Here is a 24,877-nt window from a genome sequence, read left to right as displayed (position 1 = left end):
GTCGTCGATTGCGGAGTCGGGTTTGCCATATCCTGATGTTGCACCTTCACTGCCATTCAGCAGGTCGGAGAAGTGTTCGCTCCATAAATCTTAGTAGATGTTTAAATATATTGTTGCTATTCACAACTTACCATCTGCAAAATGCAGTTTACCTTCATAGTTTCCTTGCTTGCCTAGTCCGATAAGTTGAGGTTAAGTTGCACATTATTCGGAAAACGTCAATCAAATAAGTTTTTGAATGAATCGTTTACAACCCAGTCCTGTTAAATAAATGCAACAAACTAATACAAAAGTTCAAAACTTCCACCAATATCCAATCGTCTGTAATTTCTTGCGAATAACTGCAGAATCAAAATCACAAATAAAACACTGAATGGCTTTTCATATAATTTTTTTTATTTGTTTTATAGAATTTTTCAATTTCTTTTTTTGTTTTTTTTTTTTTTTAATTTTGTTTTGTTTTCATTTGTATATACTTTAAATAATAATTTTTAACAATTTTATAAAAAATTAGCTTCATTTCTAAACTATTATTTTTCTTTTGTTATTTTTGCTGTGTTTTTTCTTTTGTTTTTTGAGATATAAAAATTCATTCATTTACAAAAAAGGAAACATTCGCGCCTATATGCATCAATTAACCACAACGAAATGCGTTTCTACACATACAAATTCGCAACTCCGCATTCGCCTTACTACACGCTACTTACATGTGTATGATATATAAAAATAAGAATACTATTACAAACTTACGCGCTAATATTATATTATATTACGAACTATAGTTTTAAACGCACGCTGACATTCAACAACATCACTCATGACATTTCGTTTATCCGAACATATAATATATATGTGTCGCTATGTGTATAAATATATGTATATGTATAATATCCACACACTCGTAAAAATGCATTTGCATACACTAGTCTAAACATATTCAAATGCGCCAATTCTATTCGATTACATACTACATACATACATACCGACATGTTTTGATGCAGCTATATACATATGTACTCTATATATGTATGGTGTGAATGACTTTAAATGCGTTTATGTGTGGAAGCGTAAAAAATTATAATAGAATTTGGTCAGAACTGCGCGCGCCGTCTCCGTCTGAATGTGTTAGTAGCTTGCTTTTATAGCGCTTTAAATGTAAATTAGGTTTGTACTATTTCATTTAAGATATTTGACGACGGTAATTTGGAATAAAAAAAAATTAAATAGTTATTAAAATTAAAAATAATATTTATGAATTTTTTTCTATGCTTGTACTTTTTTGTTGTCATTTTGTGTATTCGGCAATTCGAATTAACTGCTTCGTGAAAAAAATTAAAATTAAAATTGCTTCATTAAATGCAAACAGTAAACGTATTAACGCCTTTTGGTGTAGTTATTAGTTATCGTTGTTGTTAAATATGTAAAATAAAACTATATAGTTACAGCATGTATTAACTTTAGTTGATAACTTAAAGCTAATATTTACAAGAGTTTTATAATAAGTTGAGGTTATGTTACTGTTTATGTTTGTTTATGTGCTAATGATTTTTTTTTTTTTGTTTCTTGTTCAATTGACTGTTGAATGTATGAGGTAAGTAAAAACACCCACCGCGCGTCATAACTACACTATTTTTAATGTTATATATGAATATTGTTATTATTGTAAGCATGTAGGTCCGCACATTAGTTAAACAATGTTTGGAATTTTTTGTTTTTTTTTTTTCATTTTTTCAGTTGAATTTACTTAAATACTGACCTGGCAAGATTGGCTTTACATATTTATGACTTAATATGCTACATTTTTATATTTGATATTTAGAAACTACAAAAGGTAATGTTGTGAGGAATGACTTGAAATGCAACTGTACATAGACCACCATATACCAGAGTCGTACAATAAGTTATCTTCAATGAAATAAAACATCTTACTATTGTCCAAAAGCGTATTAGGCCCAAAACTTATGGGTAATTGCATTTCACAATTTCACATTTATTATTTTTTGTTTTTTTATTGTTTTGTATTGAAAGTCGGGCTCTTGTGTTGCTTAACAACTAAATTATATTAAATTAAATTATATATCCATTAAGTATACGAAAGTCCCACAAACTCACACATTTGTTTATATTTTTTAAATGTATGTACAAGTGCAGCAGGTACAAAAATAATATTATTTTCATTATTATAGAGACTTTCTGCTCAGTCAGATTTTTTTTATTTTTTTACGATTTGTTTTTTCTTTCGTTTATATTTACAGTTTATGGTTTTGTACACAAGCAAAGCAAGCGTCTGAATTCGTGCAAACTTTTAAACATTAAATAACAGTTAATCAAGTACAGTTGAACTTCCATGACTCGAAGTTGTATAACCCGAACTCTTGAATTGGCAATAGAAGTCAAAGTTCATACAAATTACCTTCCGTAACTCGAAGTTTTTTTTGTGAATTATGGTGATTGGAATTGTGGAAGTTCAACTGTATATGTAGTGGTTTCTTCGTAAGATCATTAGTGAGTCTTACACTACACGAATAAACTGTTTGAAAACTTGCTGTTGTGAAGCTACTCGAGCGTTGTTGGCGTTTGCTTCGTTTGTGTGCTTACCATTAAAATTAATTATTATTAAAATCGAAATTAATAATCGTTCGTCTTTCGTAGTTTGTTGAAAATCATCGAAAATCGTTGAAAACTTACGAAACAAAGAGATCAAGTTAGGGAAAAAGGCGTAAATGAAGAGCGCTACAAAATTAAGCATATTAATTTGTCAAGTTCGTAAAATTTGATACGTGCCCGTTACAAACTTACTTGTAAGAACTGTAAACTAAAGCGCACAAAATACATAAAAAAGAAAAGAAAAACTTCTGTTAAAATTAAAAATATTACAGTTACAAAATATTGGACACCAATTTTGTATATGAAAGTCATATTGCAATATAATAATTGAAATATTCATAGAACATGGGTCGCTTACGAGCTCTTACAAATTTAATGAATATTTTTCTTTTAATTTTTAATATTCTTAACACGAGCATGCTTGCATTTTAGTATTCAATTATTTCATTGCGAAAAATAACTATCGATTTCAACTTTACTGAAATTAATTAATTAATATAAGCATGCTTCTCTAACTTAGCCGTTTAATTCGTTATGAACACACACAACACAATGCAAAGCAGTTATACTCGGTCATTTTGAAACTAACGCAACGTTTTAAGCGTATTCGTACAAATGCAATTACTTCTTATTCCTCCTATTATTAATATTATTGGCATATTCGTTTTCAAAGCAAAAGAAATGTATTTACTCAAAATGAATACTGTGTTTGACACATGCGAGATTTTTTTAAAACCTAGACTAAGCGAGTGAGTTTCTTGCGACTTTCGTGTGATAACATATTTCAAATATAACAAATTCACTTTAAAAACGAATAAAAATAATATTAAACAAGCAACCAGGGTTGCTAGCTGAAGATATACCCTGCAGATATATCCTTGTCAAGTAATTGCCTTCACCGGCGTATACATTGTGTTACATATTTGGTTATACTAATTACTATTCATATTAAAACATTTTAAATGAATATCTTATTTTCTTTCTGTTCTCACTATCTAAGTGCTGTTCTTTAGGAACAAATGCCTGAGTGTGGCGCTTTGTGTGTGAATTCCAAGTTTTTGTTTTGCTTTTAAACAATTCGATTGACTAATTGTATTTTACGACGATTATTCGACAGTACGCCATTGATCTGTGTCATGCCTAGGTTGGAGAGCGCACCACTCACACTGCCAATTGTGGCGTTTGTCGCTGTATTAATCGCCTGTAGTTTGGTTGTTTTGCTACCATTCGTTATCGTCTGCACAACAATATGCTGTGACTGCACTTTATATTGTTTGATTGTATGTTGTATGTGTTGTTGTTGTTGTTGTTGCTGTTGATTTTGTTTAAAATGCTGTTTCTGTAGTATCAACTGTTGTTGCTGCTGCTGCTGTTGGTGCTGTTGTTGCAGTTTTTGTTGTTGTATTTGCTTTTCCAACTCACCGGCGGGGCCAATGGAATAGTTTATATTGAGGCGCGCACGCTTCGGCGATTGCGCGGCAGCATTCAAATCGGCAGGACTAAGTTCAATTATATCGCTTTGGTTCACAGATAGATGCCGTTGCAACGTTTCTTTGTCGTCTTCGATATCAATTGCATCGTAAATATCTTCGACCTTGAAACAGAAATTAAAAATAAATTTTAATTTCTTTAAATTTTTTTGTTTTTGCGGAATAAACAGTTAGGAGAAACGAGATTACAATAAAACACAAGTACACATACAGCAAAATAATACATTGAGCAACTAAGACCTAAGCTAAAAGATTAATAATTAGTGGAGTTGACGCTTTCCTACATTCTTAAGGCCTTTCTATACTGTTGATTATTAAAATTTTCATTTCATATTAAATCGAGACTATACTAGTCGTCTTCGGGTCTTCAGCATTATGCTCTCCCTTTCAAAGTGAAAACATCAACAAAATTACACAATCTGAGGTGCTGCTGACCTAGTCCTATTCTATTCCACTTTCTACATCTTTTTTGATTATGCTAGTGCTTGAATTTATTCCAATTTGTTGTTCGTTTCGCCACTCTTAAAGCTATTATGGTTTGAACTTCGTTTTGTATAAGGAAAAACACAGTTAATATATTACATGAAAGTAAAATAAGCTACTTCCAAAGTGATACTGTCTACCAATACAATAAAGCCAAAATAAGAAACAGGTCAAAAAGTAAAACAAAAGTCGTTATAAAAAATGGCAAATGTACCTTCTGCTCACGCTCAAGCACTCTTTGCACCAACTTCTCCTTTCTTTTAATTTTGTGTGTCTCCAAACTCACCTCTATATCAAAATCACGATTTTGTTGCATGCCAACAACATCCTCGCCAGCACCACAGTTGCTCATATCGCCCGTTTCACTGAGCGTATCCGCATTATTTATCACCATGCCGCTACTCATCATTTCGTCCTCTTCAATATCCTCCTCGACGAACATATTATCCACAATAGTGTCGTCTAACTCTTGCTCTTCCAAATCGGAAGTCTCCTCAATTTCCGATTGACTATCCAATTCGATATCGGAATCACCTGAGCTGCCATGTTTCATTTCGCCGCGCTCTAACGCGTCTAAATGTTCGGGATGCACCATTGCATTTCGTATACCCATGGGATCCTTACGTGACCATTTCTGCACTTCTTCATCCATCTTCGAAATGCGTTCCGGATTCATGGCCCACAGACAACCTTTGCGTTGATTACCATTTGTCGCGGGTTTCTCAATCTTCTCGAAGCATTTATTCAGTGAGAGGTTATGACGCACACTATTCTTCCAGCCAGACGGCGCTGTGCGAAAGTATGGAAAATGCTCACACATAAAGCTATATATCTCGGACACGGGCAGTGAACCACTACGGGAATTCTTCAAAGCCATTGCTATGAGACAAGAATACGAATATGCGGGTTTGGGAAATTCAGATTCCACTGGTGCGACCTTGATACGCTGTTGTAACGGTTTCACGGATATGGTGGTAATTGTTGTGGTGCTGGCAGAGGATGACGATGTGTTGGCTGATCCACTGTTTACAGTGATTGGTATGAGACCGGCAGTAAAACTGCCACCACTCGAACCCGTTGACGGTGATGAGTGCGATGAGGATGACGACGACGATGGCGAACCGATCGAATTGCTGCTATTGTGCTGCATGAGCGGTGAGTGTACAGATGCGATACTTTTTGGCGTAAAACTGGAGTTTTGTACATTTCGCCCCACCAATTTTGTGACATGTTGCTGACCACCGCCGATGCTACCACCATTGGCATTCACAACACTTATACTCTGCAACGGACTGGAGTCACGTTCTCGCTTGAGCATAATCGTGCTGTTCGTTGCGCCTGATTGTCCATTCGTCGTTGTTGTTTTCACAGCAGACTGCTGTTTCAATTTATTGTAAGCGATGCTGTTGGCAAAGGTGAGACCACCAATACCGGGCGCCAGCTTAATAGTATTCGTTATCGTGCTATTCAGCATGCTATTCGAGCTTAATAAACTGCTACTGATGTTACTGCTACTGATGTTACTGCTGTTGCCACTACTAACACTTTTTGTGACGCCATTGCCAATCTGCTTGCCCTTGATGACGTTTGCGCCACCACCAGCGACACTCACTCTGTGCTCCTCCGGCGTGGCGGTGGTAAGCTTGCGCAACTCGACGCCCAAATCCTTTTTGATCGTATCCACCGCAGTGGAATTCTTGCGCTGGAGTGCCGAGTTCGTCGCCAGTGTGGCCGGCGCTGTGGTGGCCGCTGTCACTGTCGACGAAATCGCCACTATCTGCTTTGGTATGTGTGAGTAAAGCTGCTCGTTGCGCATTGCACCGGCGCTTACTTTCAATTGGGCAGGTGAAAATGTTAAATGTGATTTGGTTTCGTTTACGTTCGGTGACGGGGGCGGTGGAGAACGTACAGAATTCTGTAAACTATTCGCATTCAAATTGACTTTCGGCGATTTATGCAACAATGATGAGGATACATATGGCATTACGGAAACAGGATCTACGCAGGCGCCCAAATCGACATAGTAATCGTTGGATGATGACGACCATGACGGTCCTGACATATTGCCCAGCCAAGAGGAAAAACTGCTTGTGGAGGAGGATAGTGCAGCCGAATTGTGGTTACTACTAATACCGCTACTGTTGTGTATGGAAGAAATGGCATCGATGGCGTGATCAAAAGAGGACGGCAAATCGTTGACCAGGGAAGCAAATTCATTGTTTCCCCCAACTACACTCGAAATCTCGCTGCGTATATCGACATCCAGCATGTCCTGCAGCGAATCCGAGATGTACAGATCCAGTGTGGGTCTCGATGTCTCCTGTAAGAGAAAGAAAATAATTGCAGTTAAATAAATTGGAGTCGAGTGGGGTTAAAAATAAGAAATATCAGTACCAGAACAGGTAATATTGTCTGTAGTAGTAGTGAATTGTTTGCCATTGGTATATAGTGGTATTAGGTTAGAGCACGATAAAGTATATTGCAATAATCAAATCTGTCATTATCTATATTTTTGCAGTTCTACTATAAAAGGTATGTGTGTGTGTATGTCAATATTTATAGTTATAACTTTAGTATGAATAAATAAATCACATGGAGACATGTTTCAACAAATTTACATGGAAACCAGGCAATCAGAAAACGCAAAACGCTACGAAGTAAAGTGGAAAGCATGAAACGCAAAGACATTGACTAGGCATATTTTCCATTTTAGCCACTCATACTCGCAATGAATTGCCGTGTTCTGAGCTGATAAATAATACCAACAAAACCAAAGCGACGAAGACGAACCTATGCCAATACGGAAAAACTTCCACCAGCCTTGGGCAGATAATGAGCAAGTCACACACAAAAAGACATAAACATGCTAACAATTCTAAATACTTTTCATTTTTTATACCTGCACAACTACACACGTACAGATACCAGTAGATACATACATAATGTATGTAGAATATGTAAGTAGAAATATAAAATTTCGCAGAATTTTGTTCACGTTTTTTGTGCCTGCTCGACCAGGCGATTACAAGGGTGCAACCATGTTGTTGTAAATTTACCAAGATGTAAGTAAGTATGTTTGCTTTTATTATCGCCTGGGAAGACATACGAGCGCACAGCAAGCTGGAAGGTAGGTTTGTTTGTATGTATGTATATCTTAAAAAAAGAACACCGCTTGAGTTTTTGTTTTTTATACAACAAGGTACCTAAGCAGAAACTGAAGTTAAATAAATATCTTGGCAACCAACAAAGCATGAAATAATACAAAATACACACACACACTGGCGCAGGAAATTACTAAATTTTACATACATATGTATACATTTGCTCACCATTCGTGACACACATGCATGCGTACATTGGTAGGATTTTTCCCGCGCAACATGAAATCATTAACATAAGCAACGATCGAAGTAAAATGTAAACAAAAGTTTCACGTATACAAACAGACGCAAGGAAACTCCAATTTTAGCACACAACGATTGAGAAGTCGATAAAAAGAAATGAACAAAACACACAACGAAAATTGAAAGAAAACGAATTATCGCAATGTTACAGAGGCCAGGTGGAAAGTTGGCGCATTGTATGTATATGGCAGCTGCATTAGAATTATTAAAGATAATTTATATAATAGATGTGGATTTATAAAAAGGCTTTTCAGAAGGAAGCTCATCTTGAAAATCTTCATGTGTGACATTCTTTTTTCTTGTACATCTTTGGCCCAAAGGTATTTTATACCTTAACATCCCTCTATCAAGCCCTAGAAAAAATGTAATAAAAAATTTTAAGGCATGCAGCGGATACATTTATCGTCTGATATCTAATTTGTCCTCTAAATAACTTTCAAAAATAGATAAATACACTTTAAAACTCTTCACATTACCTTTGCAAACCAAATAAAACTATATTTTTGTCCAAGAAGTCCAAGGTACGGACGTGGTAGGTCCATAGAGAATGGGTTTAGATGAGTAGTATGAAGTCATTGATTCAAAGAGATAGGTTAGATCATGTGGGGAGTAGTTATCTGGTGTGAGGTATAAGATAAGCAACTGGGGAAGGACTAGTATTCTCAGATTTCAATTATCAATTTCTCATTGGGTTTAATGATTCCGGCAGACACTTGTGTACATATTTATAGAATCAGTAAACATAATTTGTCTTTAAGCTGAGACTGAAAAGAACTGGTTTCTCATGAAGTCAGCTATCGCATTGGCATAAAATGTGCAATTATATATACTTCTGCAAATATACAAAGATTTGTAAGAATGTGATTGACACTTTAATAGATATTTATACATACATATGTACATACATATAGTTGAACTTCCATAAATCAAACTCTTGAATTGACAATAGAAGTAAAATTTTATACAAATTACCTTTCCTATCTCGAAATCTCTCTAAATCGAAGTTTTTTTTATGGATTATGGTGATTCGAGTTAGGGAAGTTCAACTGTATATAGAATTTAGCTACATTTATTCATTATGAATTTTGTATCTGAATAAATCCAAGCGAGATTCTTAGCAACATATTGACAAGTGGATCGTAGATATTGGTTTTGTTGAAATTGTTTGACTACAAAATTGCAGGTGAAATCATTTGTAGAACTGAGGGAACATCCGCAAAATAATTTATAAACCAATACACTCCCAGCACTTAAATATTATTAATCACATAATTGAATGGCTTCATTTCAAGGTTTTTTTAAATAGAACTTGTTCCATCCACTTTGCAATAATTTTCCCAATAGTGCTAGACGAAGTAAACAAGAAGCCAACTAACCTCACCGCAAAAGCGCAATTGCAGCTTCATAGATACTTCTTGTACTTATATGTATGTGTGTAGATATGTCTCCAAAAAGCATGATAAAAACAAAACCGTGAATATTATGAAAATGAATTCAAAGTGTAACGCTGAAAAAATAAAACAAGTACCAGCAGCAAAAGCCAAAAGCAAAATAAAAGAAAGTACACAACAAACAACTTTGGGCAGAACGGAGGGGGTGAGAACGCAATGATGAAGGCGATGTTCTTTTGCATGTCGACTTTGTACCACAGATGGGCGCCCACCAAAACAAACAACTGCTCACCAACGAGCACAATGCACGGCCACTATATGCAGAAGTTACTTACATACAAACATACATACATGCACAAGTATGTGTGTGTGTGCATTTACGCCGTGTCAGCAGCCAAGTCGATGCATTCATTTGCTACTCAAGACTTTTTTACCCTTTCTTATAAGCAAATGGCAGCAAAGGTTGATCAAAGCATTCCAAAGTGAAGTATGACACTAATTCATCCACACACACACACACACACACACACACACACACATACATACATACAAAGAAATGTACATTAGAGCATCTCTTATCTCCACACTGTGCATGTTAGACTAAAAACTCTTTATGAATTGCTGTTTGTTGGGGAATATGTGTGTATGTGCTTATGTTGTACTGACATGCAACATATCGGCTGTCGATAAGGCGGATGCATTTTCCCGCGCAACTTTTTATTTCATTTTTTTTTTTTTCGATTTTAGGTTGGATGCATTTGTGAACAAACTTAATTGTTTATGAGAATTTTTGCACATGACCGACTTCAATACAATTCCATAAGACTGTCTGAAGTCGTTTCGACGGTAGATGGCAGGGGTGAATGCATTTAAGAGACTTGCATATAATTTGCAGTTGCTCGTAATTTTCTATACAAATAAGACGTTAAAGTTGAAATTTAAAATTTTATATGAAGACAATAATTACTACGTTTATTTTAAAGCTTTGCAATATATAAAAATAACAAAAAAAAATGATTTAAAAAATTTTAATTTTTCTGTAAAAAAGTCGCATTAACATAGAATTTTAAAAAATATTCTAATTCCAACGATTTTTAATCCCAACTTTTCGAGACAACCTGTATAACATGTTTCAGCAACACGTTAATGTTGCCGCAACATTAATTCGCCTTTGCGAGTTGCAACATTTCGATTTTCGAACATACAAGCACAGCGCTCTCCATGATTCGCAATCTCGCACACTCTCTTTCTATTGCACACATCCGCATACACATCTCAACAGCGAACAAAAACAATTTAACAGTTGAAATAACAGCGCAAAGAGAATGGCTAAGCCGGCAAAGGACAGAAGACAGCATGTAGCATGTTGCAACAACAGCAATGAGTATGTTTACCGAGTCGTCATATCCAGCACTTCGTAGGTACACATGGCGCATTAATATGTTCGGAGAGCGCATGTACAAATCTACCGGCACCCGGCTATGTTAGTGTCTACATGTGTACCTGTGTGTGTGTGTGCGTGCGTGTGTTGGCACAATGAAACTGGGTACAGTTGCCGACAAAACACATTCACACAGCAGACTCAACCACTACTATTTTTCCAGACCGGTCGGTCGTCAACTTTTGATTCTGAGCCTGCAGAGCGTAGCGAATACAAATGGAGTTTCGCTCAAACGGAGTAATGCTGCCATCGCGGTATACTTTGCACTACCCCATACGTTATTTAGTGGTGGCGTTATTAGTGAAAAAGGATTTTACTAAAATTTCTGTTTACATTTTAAATAAAAATATGTAAATACATTTTCAGTAGCATTTAAACGAATAATTCTTTTTATATTTATGAAAAACTAATAATCACAAAATTTATGGAATTGAAGGGATTATGAATATAATTTTGTATATTAAGTGGTTAGGGGGGTTTCGAAATTTCTAAATTTGGATTTTTTGTCTTATTAAATAGAAGAATGTCCAAGTAAGAGATATACCCTTTAGCGTTTAGCGCAAAACTAAATTTTTTAAGTCGGTGGACACGGACACGGTATCTCGAAAGTTTTTTAAGCGATTTTGTTCAAATTTTGCACACATCTTTGGAATAATATTATCTAGTTGATGGACGAAGGATTTTTTTATATCTGTATTACACTTTTTTTAGCCAATATATGGCGAAAATTTCACAAAAAAGTAAGTTGTTTTTGCTAAAAATCTGTTAAAAATAAAAATTTTAATATTTTCTCTTTTCCTTCGTTCATCAACTTGATTTATCCATTTACTATCGAAATATTTTTGGTTTATTGATGTTAGATCAACCAATAATGGGTTATGATTTCCACGACAAAAGCTTTTTTTGGACACATGAAATATGCGATTGTATTAAAAATGCCTTCATGATAGTAATTTATAGTTCAACCATTTGTAGTTTATTTCTTTTACTATGATATGAAGTGTTCCCATCAAAGATATTTCATTTTACCACTATAAATTGCAAGTTGACAATGACAATGACAATCGTTTAAGAAGTCGTTTAATATAAAATCACCAATATAGAATTCCCAATTTCTTCCTCTTTGGATGTCGGGAATACTTCGGCAAAAATCATAAAAATTATTTGCATCCCGATCCCGAATTAATTCATACTTTTTACGATCTAAAACAATGGAATTACTCATTTTCTAGTCTTATAGTCTTTTTTGTGTATTCAAAGAGACAGTCCTTTATTTTCATACACAATTAGTCAGTTGGAAATTTCTCCCTGACTCTAGTAGAGATTAACTACATAAATCGTAATACCCAAACATACTTTGAAAAGCCACCATATTTGCATAAATTCTCTCTAAATGGCAACTCCATCGGTGGTTTACACAACAGGCGCAATTTTCAACCCCAACCAAAGAACCAACTGTCATGGTTTATGCTACCAATGTGCCGACCGTCGTGTTCGCTGCTCTTCCAGCTGCCTTTGAACGATTAGCTGTTGCCTTGTTCGGCTCCCTTTCGTTCGTGTTATGGAAACGTCTAGCCAAATCGTTGTGTTTGTTACGTGTTCAAGAGGTGGTACGTACGTACAAATGTTCATAAATGTGAATGTTTTTCTGCATGTACTCACACACACACACACATGTAAGGCAAAATGTTTGATGCGCCTGTTACTACTGCAACCCAAAAATAAGTTTACAAGCTTACATATAATTAATAAGTACACACACAATTTGCGTGCTCTCCCCTATCCTGTTGTCGGTCGGTCTCTTTGGAATCCTTTTCGGCTTTTAATCGAAAATGTGTAAACTGTTTCCTGTATTGCAGCTGCTCTTTTATGCTCAAATATAAATACACTTTATACACATGTACATATGTACATATATTTGTATGGTATGTATGACTAACCGCCCTAATGTAACATTTTTTTGGCGCGCAGGACAATTAAAATGGGAGTAAAATTTCAGTCAGTCTCTTATCAATTCCATATGCCAACAAGTAGTAGTATAAATTCAGAGCAAAATACAGACTTTTGTATATGTAAGTATGTAGTACATACATACATAACTGTTAACTAAAAATAACACTGTGACCTTCCAGAATGCCATACAAAATGCTTTGTCTGGATGTTAACTCGATTACTCCCACTTCTTTCAGGGTCGTTGGACGAGGTGGCAATATAGCGAGTTTGTATGTGCATAACTTTGTGTGAATATGTAAGTATGTATGTGAAAAAATCGATAGCATTCATTTTGAACGAGATACAGAAATGATAAGTTTCATATTTCAACAGGATACCATAAGTGCCAGAAGGAGTGTGCTTGCATGTGAACTTTCTGGGGAATATTTATGTGTGTGTATGTATATGGGTAGAATATTATTGTAGAAGTTCGGAAGAATTTATTCAAAGTAGAAAATGAAGCATATATTAATTAGTAAAAATATTTATAATGTAAACATCTTCCAAATAATATTAAAAATACTTAATTTCTTTCCATGACTTTATTTTCTCTATGTCCTTGCCTAAATTATTATTTCGAAGTACTTCCTAATTTCACTTTTACTACAATTATTTGTGTGTAACTTTCTTCAAAATCCGTTTAATGTATTGCGCGAAGGATGCCATAGACCCAAGGCTAAACAGCTTCTAGGCCGCCTTATCAATAGAGTGTGATTTATGAGCACCGATTTTCCGAAAGCATTGTTGAAGTTTTTCACACACCGTCTGTTAAATTATCTGGCAAACCGTAATAATGCCCGCCAGCCTTTCTTCGCCAGGTAGCCAATTTAAAGCAAACATTTAATTATGAAGGTGCTTGAAACTCAGTAGGTAGGGCATACAAATGATTACACATTTATGTATATACGTACGTAGGTATAAGATTACTAACATTTACCTTCACATACAGCTGTCAGCTGTCATGAAGGCGAAAAAAATACAATTTACAGAATACCAAAAGGAGGCGAAGAGCCAAATGCAATTTTACACAATTTTGTGAACTCTAAGCAAAAAAAAACAAAAAAGAAACAACCCCAAGATGTATGAATTAGCAGTTACAGGATCTTAAAGAATGTGGCACACATTTAGAGAATTAAGAATTGAAATCTGTAATTGTAACTCATGCAATAAATTATATGCAGCGCACACACAATGGTGAATGTCCCTGCTATTATTATATGCATATACCCACCAGATGTAATAAATTAACAGTTGTTATAATGAGCGCAAAAATTTTATTTCCGGATTATTGTAAGTAATCGATTCCTTTTTAGATTACATACATGCATACATATTTATATTGTATACTTACATATGCTTACACAGCTGATATGCATACATAAGAGGTTTTTGGAGGGAAATTCTTGCAATATTTCCGAACACGCATATACCATATGATTAAAAAACGATTTCTATCTATTACGGAAAATTCTACAGATTTTTATACTTCAAAACAAAACAAAAAACAGCTAAAATAGGTTTTTATGAAAATAAACTATTACTTTGAAGCCCAGAACGTAGTCCAAGTAAAAAACGGGGAATTTATAATATTTCCTTGTCCATATGTTTTTTTTTTTTCATTTCATTTAGAGGACTTCTACAGCGATTTATGTTTTTATAATACACTTCAAAACAGAATAAAAAACAGTCAAAGTGGGTTATTTGAAAAAAATAAACTATTACGTTAGAAATTAGAAATTTTTAATATTTCCTTGTTCATATGTTTTTTTATTTTCTTTTATTTTTATTCTTTGTATTTGTATTTTGGTCAAAGCTTTACAATTTCATTTTTATGTGCTCCCACGCCAACGATTTTGTATTTTTATTTTTTGTAAAACGCAAAAATTTTTAGTTTCGAATATTTATTATTTTTTTTTATTTTATCAATAATATAAGAATTAAAGTATAATTCAATTACAATGTATATATGAAAGTTTACAATTTAAAAAAATTGTGCAAAAATAACAAATTTAATATTTATACTATATATTTAAAGGTATATTTCTCCCGAGTGTATGTATGTATGCATGGAAGTACCAGCAATAACTTATCTCAATAAATACTTACAAGTACTGGATTGTATACTCAATTAAGATTCTGAACAGTCAGCTACTTATACACGATTTGCAATGTAGAGTACTTACATATAAAACATACAAACATACGGTGATCAATTTACTTTACGCTTTCAATAGTCATTATATAATTTATTAGCATATGCTTAAATATGTATACAAAGTTTAATTCCCTCTAAGTATAAGCATATGTACGTCTTTATGTATGGTTAATGAACAAATTATAAGTGCAATAAACTTTCCATTGTGGTTGTCGCACCAAAAATTTAATTACAGCGGGGAATATTGTGTGGCATAAACCATATTATATACAACAATAAGTACATACGGCGATACAGCACTTAGCTCATATCAAGAAATCAAGTAAAATTAAGCGAATAAGAACCAAAAACATTGCGAAACGGTGTAAAGCCACAAAACAACGCAAAAATAAAAATACAAAAGCTATACTCCGATATGAGCTAAAAGTTAACATTTTCCCATAATGCAATAAGACTGTGGTGCTTTTCGGTGTTGGCCAAAGGTATGCTGTTGTTGCTGTTACTCACAAAAGTTTCTGTTGAGCACAGATCCCTCTCCCATTATTCTTCCATGCATGTGTTAGTTAATAAATGAGCCACAGATAATTCAGCACATTAAGCTTAAAGTGTGTGGAGCATGGATTCTACAAATCCACATGCATTAATACAACAACAAATGAGGGGCAACAACACACGTACACAACAAACACAAACATAATTTGCTATAAAATTATTGTTGTATAGAATTCGCAAAAGTGTTGGTATGAATATGAGAGGGGTACACATGCAAAGATACCAGCAACGATATCGGTGTGATAGGGAAATTTATTGGGGAGCAGCAGTGCAACGGTGGGACATCCATACAAAAAGAAGAGAAACAAACAGACAGAAGATCCGTTCCATTCCACATACTTAACACTTGCAGCGCATATCTTACCTATTTTAGCAAAGTGCCAACATACCAGAAGTTGATATTTGGCGCGATTTCCGTCGACTTGCACTTTTATTTGCACTCATATATGTACTTATGTTATACAGCGTGAAAAAATTAAAGATAAACAAATAATTTATGCATGACTCAGTGTTGGTATGTATTTGAAAATAAACGTTTTTTTTTTTAAATACCAATATCGGCTTAGAAGTTAAAAAAAACATAAGGATCAGCAAATTTAAGAATCATCACAAATAATCATCAGTCTCAAAACTAAATGATATTTATACCATATTTATATGCATGTTTCGTAATGTTAGTTAACATCAAGAATATATATACAATAGTGTTGTTTGTTATCGCAACAGAGACCGCATATGAAATCGAAATGTTTGCACAAATTATTTCTTTCTTTTAATCCGTACATATATGTATGTATGTACATAACATGCATATAAAACACATGTACACTAGTGGAGCTTGCTCCGAGTAGCTTAATTTTACTTTCATTAAGGTGAGCAATTTTCTCACTCGTAAAGCAAAATTCGCAATTCTCTCACTCTCTAGCTGCGAGAGTTGAGAACACAAATGACATTCAACACAAAAAACCGGCCGGCAGCAGCGCAAAGGCACAGACAAAACACGAAAATTAAACAAAAACAAAATAAACTTGATAATAAAAAAACAACGAAGCAGCGCTTCAGCGCCGACAGCGATAACTTTGCCGTGGCAGAGAACCGCGAACAGCTTTTGTATACTTTTTGTAAAGGCAGGGGAGGCAGAAGGTGTAGGGTAAACAATCGATAATTGTATACGGAAAGCAGCGACAACTTGCGCAGCTAAAATGAGCGCCGAACGTAAACCATTGCGAACAAATGTGAATGGTAAAAAATAGTAGAAACAAAAAAAAAAAAACAAAAATCCAACAGCTATAGTAAAAGCCAAACAAACAGAACAAAATATAACGGATTGAAGAGAACGACGAACGCAAACAATGTGCACAGGGGGGAAGAAGAAATGAAGAACAATTAAATATTAAACAAAGTCAACTTGGCCCAAACAGCTTTGGGTAAAAGCAAAAAAAAAACACAGACAAATTCGTACAAACAAAAAAAGAACGTAAAAGCGTTTAAAAATTTGCAAAATTTTTATTGTATAGTAACACTATATTAGCAACATAACTTTTAGCGAACAAAGATTGTATGTGTTTAGTTGTCAGATTATTAATGAACCATATAAAGGCGCATATGTGTGTATGAATATACTTAAATCCAAATAATAATAATACTTACAGCGTATTTATTAAGGATCGCATCGTGGTAACCACTTGAATAATCCTCCAGTTCGAACATTTTTTAAAGTTTCTTAGCATCCACGTATTTGCTGCTTTTTAATTGCTTCTTGCAATTTATTTGATTCAACTCCACAACTTAGTTGGTCTTAACAAATATGTGCCGTTCCGTAAGAACGTATGTACATTTAACGGAACCGTTTACATGACGAGGGGGCCGGTGGCGCGAGTGTTTAACAAAAGACCACAAGCGCAACAACTTCACACTCGCATAAACGTATTGGCATGTATAAAATTGTTTTACTACTTAAGCTTATTCGCATTGCCTTCTATACACTTTCGCACGTTGCTTTTTTATATATTTGTCCAATTTGAGTTTTTACACTTCGCTCAAAGTCGTTCTTAATCGCAGCTTGCCGTTCTTCACTATTTTCCTTTGTGATTCTATGTGCATATTATTTTTGTTTAATGCGAATCTTCAATTTTTAACTTCCACAAAAAGGCAAAATATTGTTTACGCAAAAGTGTTTTTTTAATTGCCAATTCGACTGTGAATAGTTTTTATATCGCTTTGCGATATTGCGGAGAAATATATGCACAATAACATTTTTCACATGGACTTTAGGTAAGCCCTTAACCGTTTCTTGTGTCTTTTCAAAAATAAGCGGGCTCTATGTGTTTCTTCCGTTTCTTTTCCTTCTTCTCCACACACACATTCGTCTCACTACTTTTTCGTTCCAAATTCGCAGCCGGCCGGTCATGCAGTTGTTGGGGACAAAATCCAATCACACTGAAAATATCCAAACGTAACGAACAACTTGTAGAAAAGCGCGCACTTCCTCACTGAGCGCACAAAATCAACTGAGAGCATCACTGAGAAGAAATTTCATAACAACCGACAGCGCTGCGCGCGGAGCAGGTAACGTCGATTACAATTCTGCGCGCAGCGCAACGCTACACAATTTCGAAAGAGAACGGAGAGTACACGAAATTCAATTGAATGAATACTTTTTGAAATTAACGTCTGTCGATAGTCTCCGCTCGCTTTGTTCATACATTCTGCGGGTTACCATACTTACACGAGTGGATTTTTTTTTGAAAATTTCGCAATAATTAAATGAATAAAATATTTAATTTTACTAGATTTACATAAACTTTCTTAACAAGCGAAAATTAGCAGAGCGAGTTACTATTTTAGTAAAAATGTATTTGCAAGTCACCCTAAAACTATTTCAACCCTTAAATACGCAGACCAACACTAAACAACAAATCTTCATGCTATTCCAATTAACATAACCGTAATATAGCAGCTAATTGTTCAACATTGCCTTTAATTGGGTGATTACTGTAAATAATTTCTATAATATATTTTAAATTATAAATCACCATTCTGAAATTAATTTTCTCATTGCTTTCCATACTTTTGGAATCCACTGTACACAAATATCACATTTTATATTTATAATATGAAGCAATATTTATTGAAAAAGAAACGTACGCGTTAACCATTATAATAATTATGATAAATGTATAAATGAACATGTTTCAAGGTATAATTTTTAAGAATGAGTTTTTTGTATAACGTTTTTAAATTAAAAACGATTACGAACATACTGGCGTTCTTTACGTTTTAGTATCTCATGCGACGCTTCTCTTGGTACATTCTTGCGAAACAGGCTTGAGCTTTTGAAATTTAACGCATTCACAGTTGCTTCATTGGCACCTGGTGCACACGATTTCATCGTATTCAATCCCTGCATTTTGCGACTTGGCAAAACTTCTTCCATAAATACACCCGACTGCGACCACTGTGGTTTAGGCAACACCAATTTGGGATCAACCAGTTTCTGTTTACGTTTCCGTTCGACACCGTGCGTTGTTGGCAGTTGTGGCACTTTGTCCTGACCAGCAGTTAGTATATGACGTACTTTAAAACCTAGTGTGCGCGGCGTAATGGGACTTTCACGGAAACCGCTATTTCGTATTTTTTTCTTTGGTGTAACTGGTTCTTCCAATACTGTACCAGTGGGTAGTTCAATTTTCTTCAATACGGCTCGCTTCTTCTTCGGCGGACTAAGCACTTCCTCCACAATTTCACCTGTTGCACAATTTAAGCGCTGCACATTTGGTTCACGTGCACGTTCTCGTTTGCCTTTATTTAATAAAATAAATAAATTTAATAAAAATGAAAAATGGTATTCACAAATAATATTTAATCTCATTTTCGCTTACTCTTTTTCGTTTCGGTGTGCGACGGCGAAATAGACTCCAATAATTGCATTGGTAGACGTTTATCCGCATATTTCTCTTCATTTTGCTAATAATTAAATTTTTTTATATTAGGAATGTCACGAATACTGTAATAAACAAGTAAAATTAAATACAATACCTGTAATAGTTTTTCCTTTTTAACTTTAGTGGCTTCTTTTAATAAAATGTTGGCTGAAGCTTTGAAAGCCTGTGTCAATGCCAATGTTGTTTTTTCTGAAATGGTTAATATATTATAAAATATTTAAAACATTTAAAGGTATGAAAATGAATGAATGTAAAGCACAAACCTTTTGACTGCTTCATATCCTTTTTAATCACAGGCGCATCGCTTGCTGATTCTTCATCGGACTGTAATTCAGGTTTGGACTGTTTTTTAGATTTTGGTATCAATAGCCGACTCTGAAATGTTTAAACAATTAATTAATATTTAATAGACAATTTACGCGCTCGTTACTACCTTTTTATAGTTTTGCTTGCTTTCCAATTTGGCACGATTTGCGGCATCTAATATTTCATCGCAACGGTCCAAAATACGTCCGAAATCTCGCTTCTTGTTTTTGGTTGTTGCAAGTTCTTGTCTTGTAGATCCATTTATTTTTTTCTTATTTACCACTTCATCAGCAGACTTTTCTGAGCTGCTGCTATCCCCTGAGGTATTGGGAGCTTCTTGAATAGCCCCGCAAAAAGATTTAGATAGGCGCGATTTTGTTGTTGTTGAATGTGTTCCGAGCTCATTATTTTGTAAGCTTTTACGTTTGGTTTTATCACTAATTGTGTTATTCTTAACGTCTGAATCGCCACTATCATCAACAGAGTCCTGGTCTTCCTCGATAGGTCCACAAAAAGATTTGGATAAACGCGATTTTGAGGCTGTTGAACGTGTTCCGCGCTCATTATTTTGTAAGCTTCTACGTTTGGTTTTATCACTAATTGTGTTATTCTTAACGTCTGAATCGCCACTATCATCAACAGAGTCCTGATCTTCCTCGATAGGTCCACAGAAAGATTTGGATAAACGCGATTTTGAGGCAGTTGAGTGCATTCCCAACTCAGTATTTTTTAAACTATGACGTCTGGGTTTTTCATTATTTGTATAATTTGTAACGTCTGAACCGCCACTATCAACAAGTGCCTCCATGTCATCATGTACAGGATCACAAAATGATTTAGATAAGCGCGTTTTCTTGCCGACCTTTTGACTCTGCAACTCACGCTTATAATCTTCGATATTTTCAAGCAACGATTGAGAGGGATTAAAATCTTCTTTAGATATAGATTGTAAACTGTTACGTTTCGACTTCCTTTTACATGCGAACTCTTGATTATCCTGTGCAAAGGTCGATAACATTGATTTTCGTTTTCGATTCATGTTGGAGAATTGTGCATTGGAATGTGCCAACTTTTCGAGTTCCTCTTCATCTTGTTTATCAATGAGATTTCGGTCACTATCATTACTATCGGCACTTTCTTCTTTTTCATCTGCGTCCGAGGAACCGGAAGATTCCTCCATTTGATTAATATCTTCGGATTTTGTAACACTTACACCAATTGTGAAGGACCTGTGACGTATACGGTCTTTGACTGTCACACGCTTTTGTTTTGCCTGGCAAAACGACAAACTTAGACCAGCATTTTTCAACTTTGATACAGATTTTCCAACATTAAGCATTTCATAAGTTTCTTCAGCGGACGATTCTTCTGAAGAATTCTCTTCAATAGCCTGACCAACCTCTTGTGTTTCAGGAATTTCAATATCTTCACCATCCACACTCTCCTCATCGTTTGATTCATTTTGTGATTGCATGTCATCAAAACCATTAAACTTGGGCTCTTCATCTTCTTTCATTTGCTCACTTGTGTTACCACTTGAGTCAAAATCGTTTTGGGAAGCATTTTTATTATCGGCACTAATTATATCAGTATCTCCTATTGTTTCTTTTGTTTTATCACTTTCATGTACAGAACTGATAGATTTTCTAATAGACCGTTCCATACTGCGGTTTAATGTATTAACAGATTTATTTTTATCTTCTTTCTCACATGTCTTTGATGCATTTAAGTTTTCTTCATTATCATTGCTATTATCTGCAATATTTTCATAAATGGATTTAGACAAGCTTTGACTACGTCGGCGCTTTCGATCATTTGTATCCACTTGATTACACTGGGCTTCTGTTGCTGATGAGATGGTTCTCTCAACTGTTTCGGAAATGTCAATAGCTTTTGTTGTTTCGCTTTCTGTATTTCTTTTTTGGCTGGTGTTTAATTTAGTTTCATTTTTAGTTTCCTGTTCTTGACCGCTATTCTCCATATTATTTTCATCTTTGATTTTGGTATCCAATTCTGGATAATTAGAATTTGTTGATTCAGTGTTACCGTTTGCTGTCTCTGCAAGTTGCGATTTGGAAGTTTGCTTAGCATTATCATCATCATCATCGGTTGTATCATCAATCATTCTGCTAACTTCCAAAGTTAGTGGATTTTCGGAATCGTCTGAACTTTTGTGACTAACATTCATCGGCTCAGCTTGTGTTGCCGTCTGCTTCTCAATTTCACTTTCACTGGAGGATATGATACGATTTCTGGAGTTCGACTTATTTGTTTTCTTCTTCTTGTTCGAATTAGTTCTAGAAATATTTACATTGCTATCTTCGCTCTCACTTGTTATCAAAATACGATTACGTGAGTTCATTTTATTGGGTTTCTTACTATCATTTTCTAAATGCTCTTCATTATCAGAATATTCAAGTAGTGATTCTTCGGAATCAGATGTTACAAATGAAGCATTTTCTTCATCATCTTCTTCGTTACTTTCTTCGGTGTCTTCACTACCAATCGACTCACCCTCATCAATTATCTCGTTTTCCAACATCTCTTTTCTTTCTTCTGCATCCATTGAATCTCCACTTTGGTAATTGTCAACCTCCATTGCCTCATCATCGACAAATTCCAATTTTTCTATATTTTCTTCATCTTCTTCCTCCTCCTCCTCATCCTTCTGTTCAACATATTCATCAACGGTTTCCTTATTTACAGTTGGTGATGTTTTTTGCTCATCCACAACCTTTAATGGTTCAGACGTTACCTCTTCATCATTTGTTGTTACAACGAGAGTGTCAATTTTTCCATCTGATGTTGCGCAACCACTTACATTATGTGTCCACGATTTCGAAAACAAATCCTCCGTTTTTTCAACATTATTGCTTTCATTTGTGGCGGCAACAGTTAATGACAAACGCTTATCGTCGTCGTTCGTTTTTTCAATGTCTTTCTGTTCATGTTGTAATGTAGTGGTAGTGGTTTCATCTTGTGTTACAGGTGAAGTTATAACCATTTCTGGATTGTTGTCTATTTCTTCTGATGTTTTTGTTATAACTGGTGAATCGGTTACTAACTTTGCCGGTGCAGTTATTGAATTTGATACGGAATCCAACATTGGCGTGGAACTTTGCAATTTTGCTGAAAGCTTCTTTTTTTGAGGCGTAAAATCGCTTGTTATTTCGCCCGCTTCCTGAATATTATTTACTTCTTCAACGTCATTGGTTGCATCATGGAACTCAATAGAATCTTTTGATTCGTTTGCTGTATTATCCTTTGGGATTTCTACGTTTGCGCTTGCATCTTTAAAACTGTTGTTAGATTCTTTGTCACTTTGGAACGATTGATCTTTTGAGTCGTTTGTTGAATCCATTGCTAAATAGCTTTTACTTTTAATTGAAGCTGGAGTTTTTGGGTAAGTATTCTTCACTTCATCGTCAACATCAATATCGTTGAATGTTACAGATTTTGAGTTAGGTGGTGAGCTAATACTAGCCCTTTTACCACACATTTTGTCAATTACTTTTGGCGAAAGCCTTTCCAGCATTACAACGCTTTTGACACGAGCTTTTGATGAATTAAGCGGTGATTGGTTAGGACTTTTGGCAGTGGCATCAGCGCTTACATCATTACAATCAAAGCTATCGGCTTTATTGGACACCTCTTTGGTGTCAGTTTCTTTTACTAGCGTATCTTCAGTCAAGGATGAATTCAAACATTCCAACTTTACTTCTTCGCCTTCCTTTGTATCAAATGATTTCATATTTGTGTCCGAAATATTCATATTCTCATTCGATTCAATTCGCAAGGATTCTGTTGGATTATCAGCAACTTCCTCGGTATCGTGAGGTGTACTTGTGTCTTCTAATAAATCAATTGTTTCAATAATAACTGCGTTACCTTTGGGAGATACACTCTTTGCCTTTAATCTTGGTGACATTCTTATTGGAGTTTTTGTTGACTGCTCTTTTGCTGTTGGAGTGGTACTATTTTCTTTTTCTTTACGATCAATTTGTTCATCTTCCAAATTGATTACTTCAATATCGGAATCACTTTCACTTTCGTGATTAGAACGTCGGGATTTCGGTGCGGGCTTTTTCTTTACAGCTGCAGAACGTGGAGTTTTCTCCACTTCCGTCTGTGATTGTAGCCGCCTTGTACGTCTTGCAGGCGTCCCTTTGGTGTTTATTTCCTCTTCATCTTTGAGTGTCGTAAGTAGATCTGCTGCTGAAACAGCAGAAACACTGCTTCTGCGAGTTGTTCGCTTAGCCGGAACATTTTCAGTTTCATTCGACTCAATGATTGTCGCAGTTTTAGACTTTGCTGGCGTTTTTAAAGGTGTAGCACTTGAGGTAGTCGAGTTGCGTCGTCCACGTAAAGCACGAGATGGTGAACCTTAAATTTTAATTGTTTAATTTCGTTTTGCAAAATGTGTTTTATTGTATATATACATACTTGTCTCTGGTATGGCAGCAAGCTTAGTAAGTTGGGGAGTAGACGGTCTACTGCTTGCATCGCTATCAACCGACGTTAAACGCTTTCTTAAAGACCTTGTCACTATATATAAAAAATGCGAGAAAAATATTTAAGAAAATCGTATATTTAATGCTATTTCGCATTTGTCCCGTTAGCATTGAACGGTATGCACATAATTGCACCCAACACATTATTTAACACAAATTTCAACTTACCACGTCCACCAGTGGATGTGTCCTCAGAATCCATTGCGTTTTCTTGAAATTATTAAGAAATAAGTAATATGTGCGAAGCTTTGAAATAACAAATTTTCTTAAACAAATTGAAAAACTAATATACATGTGCAACTATCGGAATGTATTTCACACAATTTTCATGCTTCTTCTTATTGTGAAATTTGACTTTTAAACGGTTTTTATGCTGTACATGGTCGCAAAAATAGTATTGTAGTTCAGTATTGCCAGATAATATTTTCACGGATTTCAATTTTAATGTTAAAAGCCGATTTTTAAGATAATAATTTCAGTTTGCTAATTTTTAATTAATTTTATAATTTATAAACCGATCCGCGAAGTGCATTAGATAAAATGAACACAATATGCATAGCAACTAACATTATAAAGTACTATTGTAGTTTATATACAATTT

At 34.9% G+C, this 24,877-nt stretch overlaps 2 protein-coding genes across 7 annotated transcripts; both read right to left on the bottom strand.

Annotated features, from left to right (window-relative positions):
- Nucleotides 1-870: 870 nt before the first annotated feature.
- Nucleotides 871-18,381, bottom strand: LOC105220254 (serine-rich adhesin for platelets). Of its 5 annotated transcripts, none has more exons than XM_011196684.3 (3): nucleotides 17,166-18,381; nucleotides 4,795-6,900; nucleotides 871-4,201 (listed from the first exon to the last, which is right to left on the bottom strand). In XM_011196684.3, exons 1-3 carry the CDS (start codon nucleotides 17,223-17,225, stop codon nucleotides 3,677-3,679), a joined length of 2,691 nt encoding a protein of 896 aa, XP_011194986.2. In that variant the 5' UTR covers nucleotides 17,226-18,381; the 3' UTR covers nucleotides 871-3,676. The 5 variants fall into 5 exon arrangements, with proteins under 5 accessions (XP_011194986.2, XP_011195003.2, XP_028901243.2 ...); XM_011196701.3 differs by having other exon boundaries at nucleotides 4,867-6,900; XM_029045410.2 differs by lacking the exon at nucleotides 17,166-18,381 and adding an exon at nucleotides 7,910-8,121.
- A 234-nt stretch (nucleotides 18,382-18,615) lies between these two features.
- On the bottom strand, nucleotides 18,616-24,847 carry LOC105220273 (dentin sialophosphoprotein). 2 transcript variants are annotated; one of them, XM_054225353.1, is made up of 7 exons: nucleotides 24,445-24,847; nucleotides 24,209-24,310; nucleotides 19,893-24,148; nucleotides 19,723-19,834; nucleotides 19,554-19,648; nucleotides 19,397-19,478; nucleotides 18,616-19,316 (listed from the first exon to the last, which is right to left on the bottom strand). In XM_054225353.1, exons 1-7 carry the CDS (start codon nucleotides 24,476-24,478, stop codon nucleotides 18,757-18,759), a joined length of 5,241 nt encoding a protein of 1,746 aa, XP_054081328.1. In that variant the 5' UTR covers nucleotides 24,479-24,847; the 3' UTR covers nucleotides 18,616-18,756. The 2 variants fall into 2 exon arrangements, with proteins under 2 accessions (XP_054081328.1, XP_011195014.1); XM_011196712.3 differs by having other exon boundaries at nucleotides 19,397-19,481; nucleotides 24,445-24,845.
- Between the last annotated feature and the right edge of the window lie 30 nt (nucleotides 24,848-24,877).

The sequence above is a fragment of the Zeugodacus cucurbitae genome, chromosome 2, assembly GCF_028554725.1.
Source record: "Zeugodacus cucurbitae isolate PBARC_wt_2022May chromosome 2, idZeuCucr1.2, whole genome shotgun sequence".
In the NCBI taxonomy this organism is placed as follows: domain Eukaryota; kingdom Metazoa; phylum Arthropoda; class Insecta; order Diptera; family Tephritidae; genus Zeugodacus; species Zeugodacus cucurbitae.
This window is presented reverse-complemented; position numbering and strand designations above follow the sequence as displayed.